At 38.8% G+C, this 21235-nt stretch overlaps 1 protein-coding gene across 2 annotated transcripts in view; it reads right to left on the bottom strand.

The window, feature by feature from the left end:
• Positions 1-20800, bottom strand: part of NEBL (nebulette) — a 254199-nt gene extending 233399 nt beyond the window's left edge. Inside the window, exons 1-2 of one of the 2 annotated variants that reach the window (XM_061468302.1) lie at positions 20327-20800; positions 19287-19381 (exon numbers count right to left, since the gene is read on the bottom strand). In XM_061468302.1, coding sequence (XP_061324286.1) covers positions 19287-19381; positions 20327-20395 — 164 coding nt within the window. In that variant the 5' untranslated portion in view covers positions 20396-20800. The remainder of the gene's footprint in view (positions 1-19286; positions 19382-20326) is intronic. The other variant, XM_061468301.1, reaches the window with a different exon arrangement.
• Positions 20801-21235: the final 435 nt, after the last annotated feature.

Genomic DNA, 21235 nt, shown 5'->3' with positions numbered 1-21235 from the left:
TCACTAACATATACAGAATGTTTTCTTGAACTTTTAAATTAACAGAAATAATACGTTTTCATAGTATTTGGGTTTTTACAGTTCCTATCCAAAAAAGTCGAGGACAGATCTTTATTACATAAATTTGGGATTTACTAGGTACACAGTATCATGAGCATAGATCTGTCCAAGAATTTGTATGTGTCTTCCTTTATTTGCAAATAAAGATTTAATAAAAGACAGACAAAATACACAGCAGATTATAAAACAAATAGAGATCTTGGAGAGAGGAGATAAATTGCTGACTCGGATTTAACAAATTAGCTGTTGTCTGAGTTTTTTTAATGAAAGACCACAGAAAGGGTTTTCACACAGTGAACACAGATTAATCAAATGATTCTGAAAGGGCAAAAGCAAGCTGATGAAAAAAAAGAAAAACTAAATCAGTAGTCCATCATATCTTACACTATAAGACTATAGCCTTTATCTGCTGTCTGGCTGCAAGGTTACCCCAAATAACTGAGATCCTGTGTCTTGGAAGAAAAAGTTCTCTGCTCATTGGAAATCCTCCTATACAGTGTAATTGTGTATTTCTGGATATCATCAATGCTTTTATCTCATTGTTCTCTGCACATAGCCCCAGAGACCAATCAAATTCTGTGTACTTTTCTTTTTAAAAGTGCATCTAGAAAAATATTTGTTAGAATAATAGAAATGCTTATTGGTGAGTTACTCTACATTTTCCGTAAATATTTAAAACAGGCACTTTTTAATTGACTAAATTTAAAATTACTAAATTCAGACATATTTTTTAAATGTCAATCCAATGTGTAACTTAAAATTCAAAAATATCTCAGCTGAACGAGTCCTGCATTGTCAGTTTTAACAGGGCTCATAACAAATCAAATCTTCATGAACTCACCAACACAAAATAAATTATGTTTGAACTCACCTACCTTTCCTCATAGCTATGCTTGAGGAATTCACACCTGCCCCTGGTTATCAGACCCAAGACAATACTGGCATAAATTTCAGATCAGTTGCAGAACAGCCCAGGTTGAAAGGGACCTCTAGAGATCATCTGGTCCAACCTTTCATGGAGGAAAAAAAAATAGCCTAAGTGAGATTCTCTAGCACTCTGTCCATCTAACTTCTGAAAACCTCCAGCAACATAAGACTCCACCATGTGCCTGCAAAGCTGTTCACTGTAAAAAATTTCTTTCTCCTGTAAAGATAAATGTTCTTCTGATGCAACTTGTATCCACTGCCCTTCTTCTTCTCCATATGTCTCCTTGTGAAGGGAGAGCCTCCTTTCTCTTTGTAGCTGCCCTTTAAGTACTGGAATACTGCGATGGAGTTTCCCTTGAGCCTACTCTTCTCCAGGGAGAAAAGACCTAAGGTCTTCAGTCTTTCCTCACAGGGCAGTTTCGCCTGCCCTTTGATCATCTTTGTGGCCCTTCTTTGGAGCTCCTTGAGTCTGTCCATGTCTTTCTTGAATTGTGGGGACCAAAACTGGACACAGTTCTCCAGGTGCAGCCTGGAGATGCAAAACAAGAAATCACCAAAAGCACAACAATTATTTTCTTCTTAGGCTGGGATACAAATATTTTGAGACAAAAAACAGGTTTGTATAACGTAAGAATCTGAAGAAGGCAATGGTGCAGGGACTCAATCTCCTTGTGCTCAATGTGCAGTGAGGTGACAGGCAGAGTTTAAAAACAGGCTTAAAAATGGAACAACTGAAATCTTTCCTCTCCTACAAACTTACCCAAGTACCTATGAAATACCAAAGGACTGGGAACACGAGTTGGTAGGAGCTCCAGAAAATTAAGATACTTGGTTCTGAGACCTGTTCAGGGACAGCCATAGAAAACTGGCTCTCTAACACAGGAGAAGATCCACTCCATGAAAGCTAAACCTCTGTATCTGAGTCAGTCCACAAAGATTGACACAGCTAATGATGAATAAAGTCTGTTTCACCTGTCATAAAATAGGTGACTCAGATGAACTGAAATCTTAAAGCATTTATTTCTCTACCAACCATGAAAAAAGGACTAGAGCAATGATTTCAGCTTACGTACATCAACATGGGATAGATATGTCAAAGGTAGGCGAGATGAATGCCACCCACAGTTTTCCAGTCAAGGGATACAACAATAGTGGAACAACCATAAAAGATGAAAAGCATTTGAAAGCAGAAAATGAAACATTTAACTGAACAGAGCCATGTGAATGGCACTTTTAAAATAATAATTGTTTCCTCTGCATTCTTGCATTACACATAGGAAAAAAAATCTGAAGAAGAGATTAGACATACCAATTTGTATGGGTCTTGGTAATTATTTTTTTTTTTGTGCCTGATAGGAACACGAATAACTTAATTTCACAAGTAAACTGAGGCAAATATACTAGAGAGAGAGGCAAAACTGATTATTTCATTATATAACAGCAATGTGTTTGGCCCTACACAAAACATCCTAGTATCTGACCTAAGAGTTATTCCAATGTTCTAAGTCAAAGAACACAAGATTCTTATTCTCTAAAACATACACAGAACAGCAGACTAAATTCAGGCCACATCACACTGCGTGTTTAATTTTGTTTCACTTATAAATTTGTTAAATTTATTTGCACTGTTCCCTTGGGGTTGGGTCTCTGTTTAAAGCAGGCTCCAGGATCTTAATAGCTCTCTATCTGTCTCAGAGGTGCTTGCTTAATTTTTGCATTCATAGACACTTTACACAATAAGCATGCTAGTGTTGGAAATTTCTCAGCTGCTGAATTCTTCTGCAATATATTGCAAAGGAAGTAAACAGAAATCTTGAACCCTGTTTTCAAAGAAAGACCTTAAAGATTTCAGGAAACCTTAAAATAAAGTAATTGCAAGTACTTGAAAACATGCAACACGCAACAGCCAACACTTCTCAAGATACTTCCTTTAGCTGTCAAAAAAAGATGTTTTACAAGTCTCATGATGCTAATCTCTAAGACACTTTTCTCTCCTGGGAATAAAGTGTAACACCATGTAAAAATGAACATGAACCTATTTCTCTCTCTTACAGCTTGTTCTTGATACATTCCTGATATCAACACAAGTCTTACAAAATAACCACCATATAGGAATTGCAGTTCCATGGAAGTTGCTAAACCTCAGGATTTCAGTCTCACTTACGAATTGCAAATCAGCATTATCCAAAACTACCACAAAACTGCATACAACAGTGTGAGCCAGATAGATGTCAGTTGAGTTATGTAAAGTATCAACCTATACAAAGGCACTCTCTGTGAAGACAGAGGTTATTAGAAACATTCAGCTTAAATACACACCCACTTTGTGTACTTGCTTTCCTTACAATATCTTTAATTATAAGGATATAGTAGATATATTATCACAAATCAACAAATCTGTTTCCACAGCATGTTACTAAGCAACTGTGACCAAGACCTTGTATAAATCAGATTAAAATTCCAAGGTAACGATACTCAAATACAACCTCACATTTAAAAGCGAAAGAGAGTTGAACAAGTTAATACTAAAACAAAAAGGTCTGTTTAGTTTTATGATTGTTGAAATAGTTTAGATATATAGAAAACGTAAATCCGTATATATCAGTTGAAGGCATTTCCACTGTACAATGAACCATGCAAAGATCTAACAATCCCGATATATTTTGCAGATAAAATGACTAGAAATTTTTTCCAATGAGTTTCGTCATTCATTATCTCCATTTCATTCTTCCACTTAACGCTCCCCAAACTATACAAAAATCAATAGTACTTTAAATACTGAATTATTAGTTATTAAAACAGTTAAGAAAAAATATCACACACATAGTGTGAAAGAATAATACTGTAATAGTCTTTTTTCTTTTGTTTCTGCACTTACAATATGAAAAAGCTGGTTTTACGGTTGTAAATACACTTAAGTATAAGGAACTTTCTAATAACTGCTGAACTTGGCATGCATGTCCCCCCCATTCCAGTGCTCAGACACTCAGTGGGCTTATCAAATAACATGAGAAAACTCCTGTTCATACAGCATAGACCAGAATACCCTCTAAGCAGAAGAGAGTTTTCATAAGCACGTGGAACCTGTCTGCCACTGTCAGTGCTGCCCTCCCAGAGTTTCAAAGTTCAAGCTACTTGACCTCATCCTGAATTTGACTAAATATTTTAAAAGGTAACCCAAATTTAAGGGAGGGAGACTGTGACTTTACTACTTCTGGCTCATAAGAAGTCTCTAGAACAAGAGAAATCATCTGCAGTGGAGACAGAACCTTCCAGAGGGAAATTTATTCCAAGTTCCAGGAGTTACCAAAAGCCCTTTCTACTTCAAGCACACATTCCACTTCTTCAACATTGTCTCCCTTTACACATATACCCATCTTCAGAGAGCCTTGTTTTCTTTAAACCTCCAAGAAAAAAAAAAACACACTGCATATACACACCACCTGCTGGGGAGAAGATGAGAGAACAAACATGTGACAGACATTAATCACGATGCTTAATGCACTCCTGGCAGGCTCTCAGCTACCACAGCAAAGAGAATCATTTAACAACCTGTGTGGATGGAGCAGAAGGAGAAACTTGGCAATTTTATTCACTATTGGTTTTTATATTCTTCTGACTGTTTTAAACATTTAAAGAACATATAATCTGTGCCCCTTCCATTCTGAATCCTCCTGCTGTGACAATTTGGTCCATATGGAATGTCATATTTTTGTATCTCCCCATTCCTTTCACCCAGAGTATACTTTAATATACCACTGCTTTGTGCCAGAGGTACAGCACAATAAATACTTCTCTCCCCACTGCTTTACATATTTCTTGTCTTACAGAAATGGTTACAAGTCTTAATAATTTATGTCAGTCAAAATATAAATTAATGACATTCTCCGCTATCCTTAATGTGTACATCTTCTTGTAAAGCCAATAATATGTGTTCTGCTTACCACAAGAATGAAATCAAACTGTAACAAGATACTCCACTGAGAACATGTCTCTCCTGCTGGGAAAAGGGTGAGAAATTGAACACTCAAGAAAATACAAAAGGCTGTATTTCATAATTCCTTCCACTGAGAAAACAGAATATAAAGCATGTAGTGTCCTACTTCAATTATTTTTTTCAATTACTTTTCAGAAACACCATCTACTACTACACCATCTACATGTCTTGGTAGAAGCTTAGGAGATGCTAGCAACAGTTCTAAGCTATTTGCAACCACATCTAAAAAGCACCTCTAACTTTTCAAAAATCTTCTTCAAAACAGTGTCTGAAAAAAAAAAAAAACAGCACTATACTATGTTCACAAGGTATTTTTGAGTATTGAATTCTGCCAATCTACCTTTAATACTCTACACTTACTGCAAGGTTGTTTCAGACAACTGTCGTCGTTTTTACCAGTCAGTCCTCAAAACAATGTTCCAGGACACAAACTATTCCAGTTCCCCCCATAAAAGACATGTACTATTTTATAATATATTGGCCCATCAGCTTTATTATAACATCTCCTGGGTAAAAGGTATCCAATTATGACAATAATAGGCACTCCACAAACAAATGAAATATTTTACTACAGTGCTTTTCAAGTGTTTCACTTTAAAAATGAGTACAAATGACATTCTAACTTGGCAGGACCTTTTACTTCTGTGTATTCATTGTATCCCTATTTTAAGGTCTGATTTTTTAATGGGAACAGCAAGTATTTCCTGCTTTTGACCCATCTATACTGCAAGACTAACACAGCTGAGATTGGTTCCTACGCATAAACAGAATTGCTTATGAAGGCATACTTAGTAGAGCCTTCATGAAGATTGTGTCATAAGGAAAACCTTCCCAGCTCAGACGTGGATTTCTAACATCATTGGTTTCATATTCAGTATCTTCCACATACTACAGGTCTGATTAAGCCTCCCCTATTAAAAAATAATCCCATCACTTCTTTGGGGAAATTGATAGTTACTTGACTATTAGTACAGTTCTGAATGCTGATGTTTTACTAGCTCTTGCCTATCTAATCCTTAACTTAATATGACCAAAACAAATTACTTTCTAGTATAATTGCTTTATAGCAGATATGAAAATGGTGCCATGAAGACTACCAATGCTATTTATTTCTTTAAAGAAAGTGCAATTACTTATTTTCCCTTCTTTTGCTTTAGAAAAAGAACTTTTCAAAATTAACATAAGCATTATCACAAGTTACACTAAGACAAAAAAAAATATGGAAGAGGTTTTACTATTAAATTGTCTTACTTATTTGCCTAAAATAAAAATTGCAAGCAACACCTGTACTGAAATTATATAGTTCTTTCCAGAATAAAGATCTTTCAAATATTATATTTTACAGCTCAGTATACTTTTTCACTGTAATAAGATGGGAAAACAATACCATTAATATATTTTTGTTTAGCACTTCTGGGTGTACTTTTGCAAGTCCATAATTAAAAAAAAAAATTGTGAGGAACTGCGAGGAAAAGTAGAGCAATCCCTTTTATCTTAACTTTAATTTGCTCACAGTTACCAAACAGTTATGTTACGAAGGAAAACATACAAAACCGTAACAGGTCATTTTACTGTGAAAAACAACAGTGCCAAGGATTCAAATTTAAAATTTCCCTTAGTTTAACAGTCTAAACTAAAAATATCAAGGTACCAGTCAGAGCATGATATTAATCATGCATGTGATTACAGAAGACATCAAGTTCCAAATGTTGTTTGGTTTATAAGACTAAGTTTTACTCTGTAGCTTAATTGCAAGACCAAAGACTTCAGCAGATACACTATCTGGTTTAGACCTTGAGCCAAAACTTTCCAGAACAATGCACACAAGGTAAGGAATCCAATTCAAGATAAGTCAGATCTATGTGTTTGGGAGAAAATCATATTGGAATATATTGAAATACTGTCTTTGCAAGCATTTTAACAGCCTTAGAATCGTTTGGAGTTTACTATGCTTAAGATTATGACTCTACTTTCCAGGATAACATTCAACATATTTGTTGTTGATAGTCTTTCCAAGACACTGTGTGATATTTTAAAGTAATTTGGAATGGACCAGAAATGTTAATTGAAACCTATGTAAGAAAGAAACAACACCATTGCTAATAAAGCCGTAATCAAATTAAATGAACATATGTTTAATAAGAAGAAAATAAAAACTGGAGACTACAGTATCTATAAAGTACATGTGTTAAAGTGCTCCAGAAGGCCATCACTACTACTAACTTCCTTCAAAATTCTTCCCGCACCTCAGGGAGCAGCATTGCTTCTCACATCCAGGTGCACAAATACACAAAGCATTCTTAACTTCATATGTGAGTGGGAAAAACAGTTCTTTGTTGAGAAGAACTGTGATGTGGATTTATTTTTTTTTACTATTCAAAACTTTGTTTAAAAAAATTTCCTCTTAAAACAGCTATATTTGCAAGATATAGTAAAGAACCCCAGATATATTACAATTCCATGCTCTTAAAAATAATAATTTTTATCTGCTTTCATATTTATAGGTTCTTGTTTGTAAATACTTTCATCATAATGCTAAATGTAATATAAAACTGTAATAAAAGTTAACATGTTTAATCAATATACATAACATTTGAGTGCTTTGGTAAAATACACCTAAGCAAAATAAGTCCAACTGACAAAGCTAAATACTTTGTCCCTTAAATTAAGCATTCTGACACTATAAAACCAACAGTTAAAATACAGATTCTTACAGGGAAAAAAAAAAGTCAAAACTGGGAGACTCATGGAAAAAACTCTCCTGGTAAGAAATTGTTCCACTGAAAAAAATATAGAACAGGTATTGCAGGGGGGCTGAACTAGATGACCTTTGAAGGTCCCTTCCAACCCAACTATTCTATGATTCTATAAAAATTGTTATTATGAACTAATTACCTATAGTTAATCTACTATAAATATCAACCTCAAAATTCCATTGTAAGTCTGTTACTGAATATCCAGTTCAATTTCTTTGGTAAAAAACATACAGTTACTATTAACTGCATGTACTAATATCTTTTATCCTTATATGTGAAGTAGTGCCTTATTGTAGCAGTCTTATTGAAAATACACATCAAAAAGAGACCCTGAAACATTTACACCAGACCCAAGTTGTATACAAACAGTGCAGACAGAAAATGTAAGGGAGACACACCTGCCTCTCACATCACGGGCATTGGTCACAGCGCATCAGATGCTGAATTACTGTCACACCAGAGGCATGCAATAGAGAGAAGAAACCTGCTGGAGAGATCTGACACCAAACAGCCTCATGGCTTTGCCGATGCACAAAGCAAAAAGTAAGAAGAAAGCAAAGTGGCCTGTTTGCTCACAAAACTAAGTCTGGAAGAGCCAACATGTCCAGCACAGCAGAAGTAACAGGATGGAGAAAGCTATAACTTTCTTTAATGACTATGTTTAATCTTCCTTTTGGTCTTCAGATCAAAATTAGCCAAAAGCTTACGGCATATCCCTACTCATCACTCACCATGATAATATTCCATTTCTCAAAGACTCAAAAGCACAACCATTTCAGAAATTTGGTGCTCCTAAACAGAAAAGCTCAACAAACATTTTTATAAATTGCTTCCTTTTTCCATCCATTCTTTCTTTCACTGCATGCAGGTATAGTCTTTTTTTTCCCCTTGTATAAGTACACATCATCACTGCTAAGCTTCCCATAACACTTATCTCAGTCTCATTTACTAGAGGTGTCAATTTCTTTCACACATTTCAGAAAATATTGTTTTTCAAAATACATCTTTCAATATTTTTTCCTCCAGTCTGGTTTTCCCTTTCCCCATTCCTCTTAACAATTTTGTGCTAATGCCACAGTGTTTCAACAAGTTATGCTAATAACTTGTAACAAACTTCATCTCTGTTTTCTGATAGCCTGACAAATTCCTATCAGCTACTTCAAAATGAAACTCTTAGACTTTCCCATGTTATAGAAAAATTTGTATCATATATGCCTACATGATGGGCCACTCAGCAATTATTTTTTGAACAAAGCATCTTCCTGCAGGCATTCCTTTATTCACATCCAATCAATATCATTTGTCTACTACCCATCAAATACTAACATCAACAAAGACAGTAGCATCACTGTATCAAACACAAACAGTAGCTCCAAAAAAAAACTAAGTTTGAGTCATATAGGAATCACTGCTTTTCTACAATTTTCAGGCAGGTTCTTTAAAACATGGACTGCAATCTCCCTCACAGCAACATATCAAGCAAGCTGCCAGTTCCAACAGTGGTAATCATCTCCTGGTCAACCACCTACTGAGCAATTCTGCTGCTAAAAATCCCCATATTGGCCCCTTTTCTTTTTGTATGATCTGGCAAATCCAGTCACAAATTTCTTCCTTCATGCACTCGCAGATGCACACAACCAATGCTGTGTAACACGTGAACACCCTACTGTGCTGAACGTATGCCACCCTGCACTGTTCAGCAGAAACAGTCCATGTTTTTTTATTTAGGCAATTAATTTCCTCTTACCACTTTTCCCTTACACAAACTTAGCCACTTGCATTTTAATTAAGTCTGAAATCAGCATCTTTTTTCCCCTGAGTATTTCTATTTATACTTTTCTGATGTCAGAAGGAATTGCATTACAAGTATTGAATTCTTCCAGAGTAAAACTAGGACAAAAGAACACAAAAACAGTGATTACCATTTAGGTTGGCAAGTAAAAAAAAATAATAATAATAAACCTGAAGTATAACTAAATTAAAATGCAGTACAATTTTATTTTTTTTTTTAAATATGCAAGATTGGCATTTGTCCTGGGTTCAGCAGTAGCAGTCATTTTTTTCTCCTTCTTGGTAGCTGGTGCAGTGCTGTGTTTTGACTTTCGGCCTGGGAACAGAGCTGATAACAATGATGTTTTGGTTTGGCCAAGGACTTTGTGAGCCTCATGCTCTGCCAGGGAGGAGGGGAAGCCGGGAGGAAGCAGAGACAGGACACCTGACCCAAACTGACCAAAGAGGTATTCCATACCACAGCACGTCATGCCCAGGATGTAACTGGGAGTTACCTGGAAGGGCTGGTGGACAGCAGGGCTGGAGGAGGTATCGGTCAGTGCTTGGTCGGGCTGGGGGGGGCGAGTTATCAGTTGGCTGGTGATGAGGTGTTGTATTCTCTTCCCTTGTTATTTCCTTTATCATTATTATTATTGGTGGTAGCAGCAGTGATTTGTGTTATACCTTAGTTACCAAACTGTTCTTATCTCAACCCGTGGGAGTTGCACTCTTTTCGATTCTCCTCTCCGTCCCTCCGGGAGTAGGGAGAGGGCAAGAAGGGGGAGAAGTGAGCGAACAAGCTGTCTGCCTGAGTTTAAACCACCACAGCATTACATCAATACACCTGTGTGAAAAATGCTGCCACTCAGACACCCAGAACATGATGGACTAACTCCAAACATTTGCTCTCCTGAGGAGGGGGGAAGACCCTAGTAGGAATTTTTGAAACTGTGTAGCAAGGAGAAAACTTACAGTTTCCATATAGTTCTACATTTTAATAAATCTACTTTAAAGAGTAACTATACGCTTCCCAGAAAGGCCTTTGCAATATATAGTGAAAAGATTACTGACCAAACTACAGCTAGTTTTTCATTTTTAAAACTAAGCTCCTTCAGTCTTCTCCCAAGTGCTACACTGATTGCACATTTTTGTGTCTTCCTCACATTAAGAGTTTATGGGATGAACTACCACCACACAATTCCACCGCAGTCAAGAACAGGAAATTTAGAGGGAAGCCAGAGAGACAGGTGGAGGAGGAAATATGAGAGACTAAAAGTTCTGCATTGCTCATTATCCAGAATTTTCCTCCTAGTACAAAAAAAAGTTACACAGGCAACACAAACAGAAAGCAAAGGAAAACAGCTTGGCCAACTCTGATGAAACATTAACTCTAACATCAGAAAATGGAGGAAGGCACAGAGAGAAGAAATAGGCTGACCTGTGAATCAAGAAGGAGATTTAACTACGGAGTTTTTGGATGTTACCGGTTTTGGGCTGGGTTTGGTGGGGGGGGGGAGTGTCCTCTAAAAAGTTGCTGTGTGAGATGACCTAACTTGGGGCAGCATAAACTGATTGGCATCATTTATATTCAGGCAGACTAGTTATTCAACAAGTACTGCACCCACCTCTTCCTGGAACAAACTTTCCCCTTGTGAGTCCTGCCTACCATAACCTTTCCAAGGAACCTCAACATCACATAGCTAAATTGTGCCCTCAGTGTAACATCTACAACCTCTAAATTTAGCAAGGTTCCTGTAAGTATCCCAAAATATTCAAAAATATGAAAATAATATTAATTGACCACTAGCCAAGATTGTACATTGTCTAGATAAGCTTCTATTGATACTATATGTAAACATCAAAACATGCTTCTTGACACTGACCTGACTGATATGCTGTGATTCTCTACTGACATCACAGACTCTGAAAATTCGAAGTGACATGAAATATTAGAACATACACTTTTTGTTTAAGCTTCATGAAGTTTATCAAGTGTAACAGGACAGCAGCTTACTTGTGACCACCGACAACATTACCAGAGCTACACAGAAGTTAAAATTCAGCCAAATAAGAATACCTTCCTTTTTCTAAGTTCTTCAGCAAGTATGATAGGAAATTCTATGGCTTAGAACACTTAAAACACCAAACAGTTAAATTACAAAGCTGTTAACAAAACATACCATCAAGATTTCACAGCCTTGCTACAACTGGTTATTACCTCTTCCAAAGCTCAAGCTATGCAATGCAAATAAGTAAATGATTTGGAATCACAAAATTTCATTTATTGCTCTTGTTCTGTTGCCTAAATATTTTAGCAAATATAATGAAACAAGCTTAATCAATCTTGAGGAATGATTGCAGAAGGTAACAGCTATTAAGAAAAATCAAGATTAGGTCGGGCATCAACAGTGGCTAAAATACTAGCAAGCAAAGAAAATCCCACTTACTGAAATTGTGTCTCAGTAATTACAGTTCCCTAAGAAATTATGTTCAATATATTCTATGACTACAGGAATGCTGAGGAAATGAATATGCTGAGGAAATACACATGTTCTTCCTGGAAAAACTATCTGCAGCCTACGATGACCAATGATTCTATCAAATTTAAAATACGCATTTACTTGAGCCAGGACATAAACTGGCAACAGATCAGGATTCCACACAGCAAGGATTTCTACAAGCACTTGCAAATAGCTTTGAATGTCATCTTTAGTGCAGTCTTGCATAAAAAGAAAATGTATAATATTCATTTTTATATTTTATACTTATTTTCCACAGCAACATCCCACATAATGTTAAATTGTAATTATCCCTTTGGAGCAATTACACCAACAGGCAGAATATTAAAACATGTGAATTACAAACACAGACCCTATGTTCTCATCAGGTTCTAGACATGACAGTATGGCTGAATGCAGTCTGAGAATTCACCTGCTCTGAGAAAGAAAAATTAAACAACTCATATTCCCCAGGGCAATTTTTCTACTCCACTAGCACCAACAGGGAAGCAAGCTGCCTGCAGCCAAGCTGCAGCACTCCATGATGCTCTCCACAGCTCGCAGCAATGCAAACCAAAGGACCTGCTGGAGCCCAGAGACCCCTCTCCCTGCTCACCCACCAGCACGTGCATCTAAGGAGTCATATGCAGGTCTCAAAACATGGAATCAAACATGCAATCAGGACACGGTCAACTGAACATGTTGAACCTGAGAAACGTTTCTGCATCCCATTACTCAGGCACAGTCATAGCAATCAGAAACACAGCCCTACTCTTCCCAAGATCCGAGTGTCAGTGATGCTTATTCTTTAGTAATTCCTTTGCAACTAACCATCATCCACCTCATGCACGGCATTCAGCAACTCTGACAAAGTGTTCTCATGTGCCTTCTTCAAAGAGTTTAAAGATATGCATCTAACACCTTTCAGAGGCTCAAATATATTTAGCTTTAGAAGCTACTTCAATTGTTCTAGCAAACTGGCTTGGTTTCTTGTCCTACTTTCCCTTTCATTACTGGAATTAATACTCAATTAACCAAGTAAGATACCACAGCAGCAAGCAGGGAGCATGTATGTTTCCTCTACTTGTAGCTGTCCTTCATATTTAAGCAGAGTTCGCATAAATATCCATACTGATTACGCTCTTTCGCAATTTTATTTTCTTTCTCTTGCAGAACTCGACACTTGATCTAGCACTCCATGAATAGGTAGAGAAGATAAAGAACTTCACTCATTCATCACTGCTCACGACAGAAGGGAAGGCTGCATCAGACCACAGACCACATACTGCTCCCAGTGTCCTTCCAGGCCTTTAGCTAGCGACCTGGGTGATAAAATGAAGATTACACTTATTAAATTGGCAATGTGCTTACAGGCTGTCTGGTGGGAGGGTTGATAGGAGGAGGATGTAAGCACATTAGAGAACAAAATTAGAATATAAAATGAACTTAACAAATTGGAGAAACAGCCTGGGGAAAAATGGAGATTTAGTTCAATGAGAACAAGTGGAAGATTCTGTGCTTAGCCAAGAACAATTAACTGCTCAGATAATGGATAATAACAACTGCTGAGGTTGCAGTTGTGCGTAGAAAGATAGAACTGTAGCCCACAACAATCTAAATATGACTTAACAGTAGTTTGGGTTTTGCAATGAAACAAAACATTGCAATGACTGTACTGGGACTTAGGAGAAGAATTATGTATGAGTTGCACAGGCACACTTGCAGTTCTACCAGCTCTGGTAATGCTCCACTGGGCACTGCAATTCAAAGAATACATATATATATATATATATATACACACACACGCAGACCCTCTGGAGATAATTGAAGGTAGAGAAACAAGAATTACCAAAAAATATGATCTACGGGGAAAGAGTTAGAGCTGCTTTGTTTAAAGAAAAGATTGCTGACAGGAGACATAACTGTTATCAAATATTGGAATTCATACTTATGGGATGCTGAACAATAAATAATGGACTTAAATGACAGGTGTATTAGACTCTGACTGAAGACCCTTACCAGCTGTTTTTCTAGTGGTTCTGTTATTCACATTACTTATTTTACATTACACCCTAAGAAGAAAGTCTTCAATACACAAAGTTAATAAAGTGATAAAACACAAATCCTTCCCTTCTAGGCAGGTTTGCATAGGAGTTTCTGGGTTGTTTCTTTTTATAAGAATGACCCTTTTGGACTGACTTATATAATAGCTTACGTTTGATCAAATCTAATGATCAGAAACAGCTGAAAAGCCCTAAAACAAGGAGGAAACACACGCACATTAATATTCTTACTGTTCCTTACCTTCTCTTTTTCTTTCTTCCTACTATATTGAAAGCGAGAAATAATCACTTGTTGAAATCAGTACTGAAAAATAAGATGATGCTAGCTATTTTTGTAAGACTAGTATCTTCACACTCCTAGTCACCTTCTAAAAGTTTTCTGACTGGTAAAAAGAAAACGCATGCATGTTTCACAGCTAAGACCAAACTCCTGTACACATGTTCACATTTGAGGACAATGGATTCCATGTTATGGCCACATACATCCACTGATTACAAGCAACTGCTTCCACTGTCCAACTCTTCCGACTGTCTAGAAAGTTGTACCATGCTCTTACCATTTCCAAGCTGGTATAAAATAACTTCAACGTTTTTCATCCCTTACCTATAGTACCCGTAAATTATGACTGCACTTGCAGATTAGAAGTGTAGTATAATTCCTCTAACAACATCACAATATTTCGAACGGATTTCCATATCTATTTCCTACTGACATAAGTTAAAAAGAAATTAAATCTAGGAAAAATGAAGTTTTCTTCATGTCCATAATTCATGCTAACATGACAGTAGATAGCAATTTTGAAGTTATGTAATCATTCCATATGGTGACTGTCATAAATAAAAACTTGAATGAAGCTTTCCTGTGTGCAGGCGATTAGCAAAATTTAGATACTAAATATTTCAGAAGAATTTATCCCAACAGTGAGGTTGTTTGCTTTTTGCAAGAGGGTATATCAGGTCTGCAGAAGCTTAATCTATTAGATTTTGCTGAAATTAAAAGATACATCTCTGTCAGATGCGTTCACACATGCATGAAGTCTATTTGCTTCAACAGGTATAGCTAATGCAAAGACAAAATTCCAAAAACACGCACTTCAGCTTTTACGTTTTGCATAAAAAGTAGTCTTGTGTTTTGGTCTAGTGAATCTGTCAAAAAAGTATTTATATGAATATTCGTAAGAATAAGTTACCATTCATAAGAATAAGTTACCATCTAATCATCCTAAATGATTCAATCATTTAACAAGCTTGAGAACTAGTACACAGATTGTTAGTTGCCAAAATGCCATTCATTTCCTTGAATCGTCTTTGTAATTTGCAGCTGGGAAGAATCAGCTCTGAGTTTGCAAATAATAACAACAACTTTCATAATTTCCCTATATACTAATCAATCTCTATCTGCAGATATTAAAGTGGAATAGGGCTTTCCTCATTAAAGCCACCTTGATTTAACAAATCATTGGACTACCCAAGTCATTTTAATTGTCCTAATTGTGTATTTTACTACCTACATGCACATTCATAGAGACAAGGAATGGCCCATTCACCGAATTCAAGCAATGCATAGCACCTGGCTTGACTGCAAAACCCAGCTGCAAGTCTGAGCCCTTAGTCTCATCAACATTATTTCACAAATCAGGCAGCTCTCTGTCAATGTGGCATATGTAAAGTCAGACAGCAAATAAAAAGACAAGACTAAAGTTGTTCAGAGAAATCTAGCAGTGTCCATGTGTTAAGAACCTACAAGCTTCACAGTGTTGTGTAGGAGGCCTTTAGATAAAACATGAATGCGAGTAAATCAAGAAACATAATACCATAAGTCAGAGCACTGTACTACTTGGAGGTCCCAGCTGAGATAAAAGCACAATATTCTAAGCACTGCACAAACAAGCAGAGATAAAATATCCTAACTCAAACATGTCACAAATTATGTAAATAATAAAAAAGAGAGAGGGAACAAAGTTGCATAATCTTTTCTCTACAAGTAAGAGAACTGAAAGGTTTAAAGGAGCCAGACCAAGAAACTTCATGGAAACTTAGTGATACAAAGATAGTTCTTTTCAAAGCCATGTTATAGATGGGCACATGTAGACAAAGTCTTCCCTCTAACCCAGTTGCAAAATCTTTCATAAATCTACAACTTACAAAAGCAGTATGATAACTGTAATACTAGGCAACTCAGCTTCTTGACCTGTACCAGTTCTACTGTGTCAGTAGCACAGACACTACTTTTGCTATCAGTGTAGCCCTATCACATAGAACCCACGCAACCATTTTGCTGGAAATGTGACAAGCTGCCTAAAAAAAAAAATTTGCCCTTAAAAAAAAAAAAGCAGAATTCTTGCATTTACAAATATTTCTGCCCTTTTCTAATGGTCACTGAATCAAACTATTTCACAATATATTACTTCTTAGTTTACTAGTTCCTGTTAATCCATCTGACTTGACTCTCCTCCACCAGAAGTGTAGCTTGAGCATTCACAAATCAGTATCTTTTTCTTATATTAATAGAAACACAACTAAGTTCTACAATTAAAGTAACTTCTGGTCTTTGCCAGTACTGCAGAAAGAATTATTAATTTAAGCACCTGAAAAGAGTGGAATATTTTAGGTTCAAAATTCAAAATATAGTCAAGTACATGAACAAACCTCTGAACTAAGATACAGATACAGAAATTATTGAAGATACATGCTCTTCAACTTACAAAAAGCTAACTTCCAAACCTACTGAACTACTTCATGGAGTTGCTCTCCCATCCAAATCAGTGCATACTTCACTTTACCTACAAATTACACTCTCATTGATGGATAGCCTCAATAAACAATCTAACAGTAATTGCTCTTTTCAAGTACTTATAGGTGTTTGTATGAGTAAATCTGCCCTCTTTTCTCAAAGATTTTCTGATCAAGCAGTATTTAACATAAAAATGGATTTTCCTCTTGCTGATGAACACTGGATAAGACACATCATAACTTGAAATACTATAGTGGCATACTCCCTGCAAATAAGTAACCTTTAAGATGCAAGAGTACTGTGTCAAGATATCATCGTTTAAATCAATTGTATTTTCAAAACATAAACATCTTATCCCTCCTTCGAGGGATATTAAAGTTTGTTGAAACCAAAAAAGCACACCTTCTTCTTCCCTTTGTGATTCCACAGAACACATGAAATGAGAGCATTTGATTGAAGTTTCTCTAAAAAATAAAATAAAACAAAACAAAACAACAAATGCCCTTAAGTTTACTGAAACTTAAGAACAAAATACACATTGTTGATACTATACTTTAAATTCTGTCACTTCTTTAGTACCAGAAACTAATTCTTCCATGGACTTTCATTGTTTCTTCCTGTTTCATACATCAGGTTTGAGAGACATTTCAAAAATAGAGATTTTTTTTTTCAAGCATCACTACTACAAAGATCATTACAGCAACTACCAGGAAGAAGGAAGAATAGCACCTTAATGGTATATAACATATCCACCATCCTTTTTCCCCCTCATCTGTAAAGAGAAAGACACACAACGTAGCGTAACTACATAGATGAAAACCTCTCCTACAACAGAAATTAATTATGCACAGCATGGAAACACAGATGTATAGCACAGAGGATACTTTGTAAACAAATAATGTTATTAAGCACAAGTATCTGATTAGGTAGGTCAGGAAAGATCAAACAACTAAAGTATCACCGCTGAAATTTAGCCACAAAAATTTTGGTAAAAGTCACCAAAATATTATCAGAGCTTTAATCACTGTAAAGGACCTAAGACTGTACTTATACTTCAACTCAAATAGCACCACCAGCAGAGTCCCATCTAGGGCCAGTAACCTCTAGATTAGTCTCAACTTGCAACATACCACCTGTTGAAGCTTTAATCTCCCTTCCTGCAGAGCTTTCTCTACAGCACTTATGACTGAAAACTGACCACAGTTTATTACAAGAGGTCTAACGTCACCCCCATAGAGCACTATGAGGAACTAGAGTGCTTCAGGGAAAGCTAGAAATGTACGTGTGTAACTCCATATGTTCTTAAAGCAATCTAACTACAACTGTGCACACTGAAACAGGTGTTTCAAGTTTTGGCAGCGCAGCAGTTTTAATTACGAAACTCATTTTTTATACAGATAGGAACTATCTGGCTTCAATTTTAGCCTGGAAGAAATGAGCATCTGCTGTTGAACTATCTGTGACAACCAACCACAGACTATCTAGCTCAACATGAAACAAGTATTTTAAGATGAGTATAGGAGAGTATTTCTGAAAAAAAAACTACAACGTGTCTATAGTTTCAAAATTCTGTCACTTAAAACATATGTTCTAAGTACATGAAGGTGAAAATAGTAACAATATAGCAATATATGAGTAACATATAACATCAAATTCAATTCCAGACCCTTTGGAGATGCCCTTCTAACAAAGCATATAACTTTCTAAAAATTAAAACATACTGAAATGCACATAGCTAATCTTAGAAACACAGTACAAAGAACAGTAAGCACCTTTTTTCTACATGTATCAAAATGTTCTTCTGCAGTATTTGCAAGCCAAACATCAAAGCACTCTCCAAGATCTGCACAACAACGCAAAAAAATCTAAAAGTGGAACACAGCATGTTCACACTCTACAACCAAAATTAATCTATATTCTTTATCAAACTCTAAGACAGCAGCAAAATACAAAATAGCATGAAGCACTGGAAGCAGGGATTTTGTAAATATCCAGTTCAGTAATCTGAGATATGTGAACATAACAGTTTTAAAAATAGGTAGTCATGATCTCTAACAGGATATTGTCTCTGGTGAACTACACAAACGAGAAGCACTTTGTTTTCTTACTACAAAATGCTGATCAGGTCCATAACCCTGAACAGAGAGCTACTGCATAATGGACAACTGTAACCCAGCAGACCAATAATGAATGTAATAGGAGTCAGCACTAAATCGGACACTTTCTGGAAGGAAAGAATCTCTATCCTGAGATCCGATATTAAAACACTGCCTAAACACATCGTAATCAAACATTTTCATCTTCTATCACTTCAATGAAAGTTCAATAAGCAACCCGAAAAGATACTAAACTGCTCTGGACTGCAGTTTTGCATCTCTAGATCAAGTTTTTTACAGCATGGCAATACCCATTTGACAGTATCCACAGCCAGGTTTTCTTTTCATGTGCATTTCTGCAAGACTTGATATTTACAATACTTACGCATTGCAATAAGGTTTCTTTTCATATCCTTTGTAGTTATTCATGTTCAGAGCCATTTTGCAAACTTCACAGTGGAAACATCCTTTATGCCAGTACTACAAAGAAACATAAAGTAGAATTACTTACAATTCTAATGTTTTGAAAGCTAGGTTAGGATACAGTAAATATAAAAACATAATTAGAGGCCAGTATTTTGGCCTTACATTGCATATATTTGTAAACTAACTCGAAATAATTACTTTCACGGAAAAGCAAACGGGCTTCTGAAACACTATCAGAAATGTAAATTTTCTGCTAAGGTGGACCTGTTATGGACCTCTACACACTGATCTTGCCAGGATTATTTTAAAGGCAACTCAAGCAGGAGTTTGACATTTTGCCTCGTTAAAGAAAAAACCGACACCGCTTGCTAAGAACACAATTCTATGCAAATAAAATCACTAACTAACGTGACAGCTGGTTTCTTGGTACACTGAACAGACACTAAATTTAGAACACAATACGGTATTCTCCTCCGGTAGCTCCTTGCCTTTCCAGGGACGTTAATTTGGCGCATCTGTCACAGCCTCGTTCGTCGCTGTTATTCACGGCATTCGGCCGTTTCACCGGGGACATCCCGAGGGACAGGGCTGCCGCCACTCCGCCGACCCGGCCACCGTCCCCGCCAAGGCGGCCATGGCGTTAGGGGCAGCTTCCCCAGCTCGGGGAAGGACCGACAACTGCAGCCGGGCGGGGACCGCCTACAACTTCACCCCTGGGGGGCCCGCGGGGACCGGCCGCCGGCACCGTCACTGCCCGGGCGGGCACCGCAGGGACTCTCCGTGCCGCCGGGCCCGATCGCCCCCCATCCTGCGCCAACGCGGTGACACGGCGGCTGTCGCTCGGCGCTGCGGACGCCGGCTCAGCCGCGACCCCCGGGGCGCTGCACTTGCCACCTGCCCCCTCACCCGGCCCTGCCCGCCCCGCCGGAGCCGAAGGGAGCGGTGCGCAGGTTGGGTACACCCGGGAGGTGCCGTCCCCGTCCCCCCGCGCCCCAGCACCTTGTCCAGGCAGTTGACTTTCTCGGTGGGATAGACCACTTTGCCACAGCGGGCGCACTGGGGGTTCATTTTGCGGCTCCTCTCAGGCGGCGGCTCCCACGGGCGGTGGCGGCGGCAACCGAGGCTGCTGTGCTGCGAGCTGGGGTGGACGTGTCTCCCGGGGGCCGATCTACCATCCCCTGCCCTGGCGTGGACGCCGGGGGTCCTCAGCGGCTGCCTGCGGGCGAGGAGGTCATCGGCGACGGCTGAGGAGGAAGCGGCGCTCCGGCTGACTGCGGCTCGGCAGCATGGGCGAGTGGGCGGGCGGGGAGCCAGTGCCTGTCGCCCCCGCCCGCTCGCCGCCGCCCGCCCCCACCGCCTCTGCCGTGTGCCTGCGCGCTCGGTTCCCCGCGCCGCGGACTGGGTGACTCACAGCGAGCCCCGCGCTGCAGCCGCAGCCCAAGCCAAGCCCACCGGCGCGGCACGGCCCGGCCCGCAGCGAGGGGAGGGACGGAGGAAAGGAGGGCGAGCCCCACGCCGCAGCCGCCCCGAGGGGGGCGAGATGGCGGGGTCCGCGCCGCCGCCCCGAGACGGGGGAGGTGGAGGGTGGTGCGCTGCGGCCGCCTTACGGGCGCACCTGCCCGAGGCTTCCTTGCGCCGCAGGGAGCCAGCCGCGGTGCTGGCGGTGCCGTGCGAGAGCCCGGCCGTTCACCGAAGTTAGGCCCAAGGCCTGGCAGCGGGCCGGCGGGCACCTGCCGCGCGGGCGGGGCGGCACGGTGAGGGGCCCGGGCCCGCGGTGGGGAGCCTTGGCCTCACGCCGGTTGCACACGCAACCCCCGCAGCGGCGTGAGGAATGTCTTCGCGTTTCTCCAGCTTTGTATCCCCGTTAGTTTCCAGGCGCGGTGTTGCTGCCTTTCCAAGACCGAGTCT

Source organism: Pezoporus flaviventris, unplaced genomic scaffold, assembly GCF_033815535.1.
Source record: "Pezoporus flaviventris isolate CSIRO_AGI_PZ_B2104156 unplaced genomic scaffold, CSIRO_AGI_Pfla_v1 ptg000047l, whole genome shotgun sequence".
Taxonomy (NCBI): domain Eukaryota; kingdom Metazoa; phylum Chordata; class Aves; order Psittaciformes; family Psittacidae; genus Pezoporus; species Pezoporus flaviventris.
The sequence above is the reverse complement of the archived record's forward strand: the minus strand, read 5'-3'. Positions and strand labels throughout refer to the sequence as shown.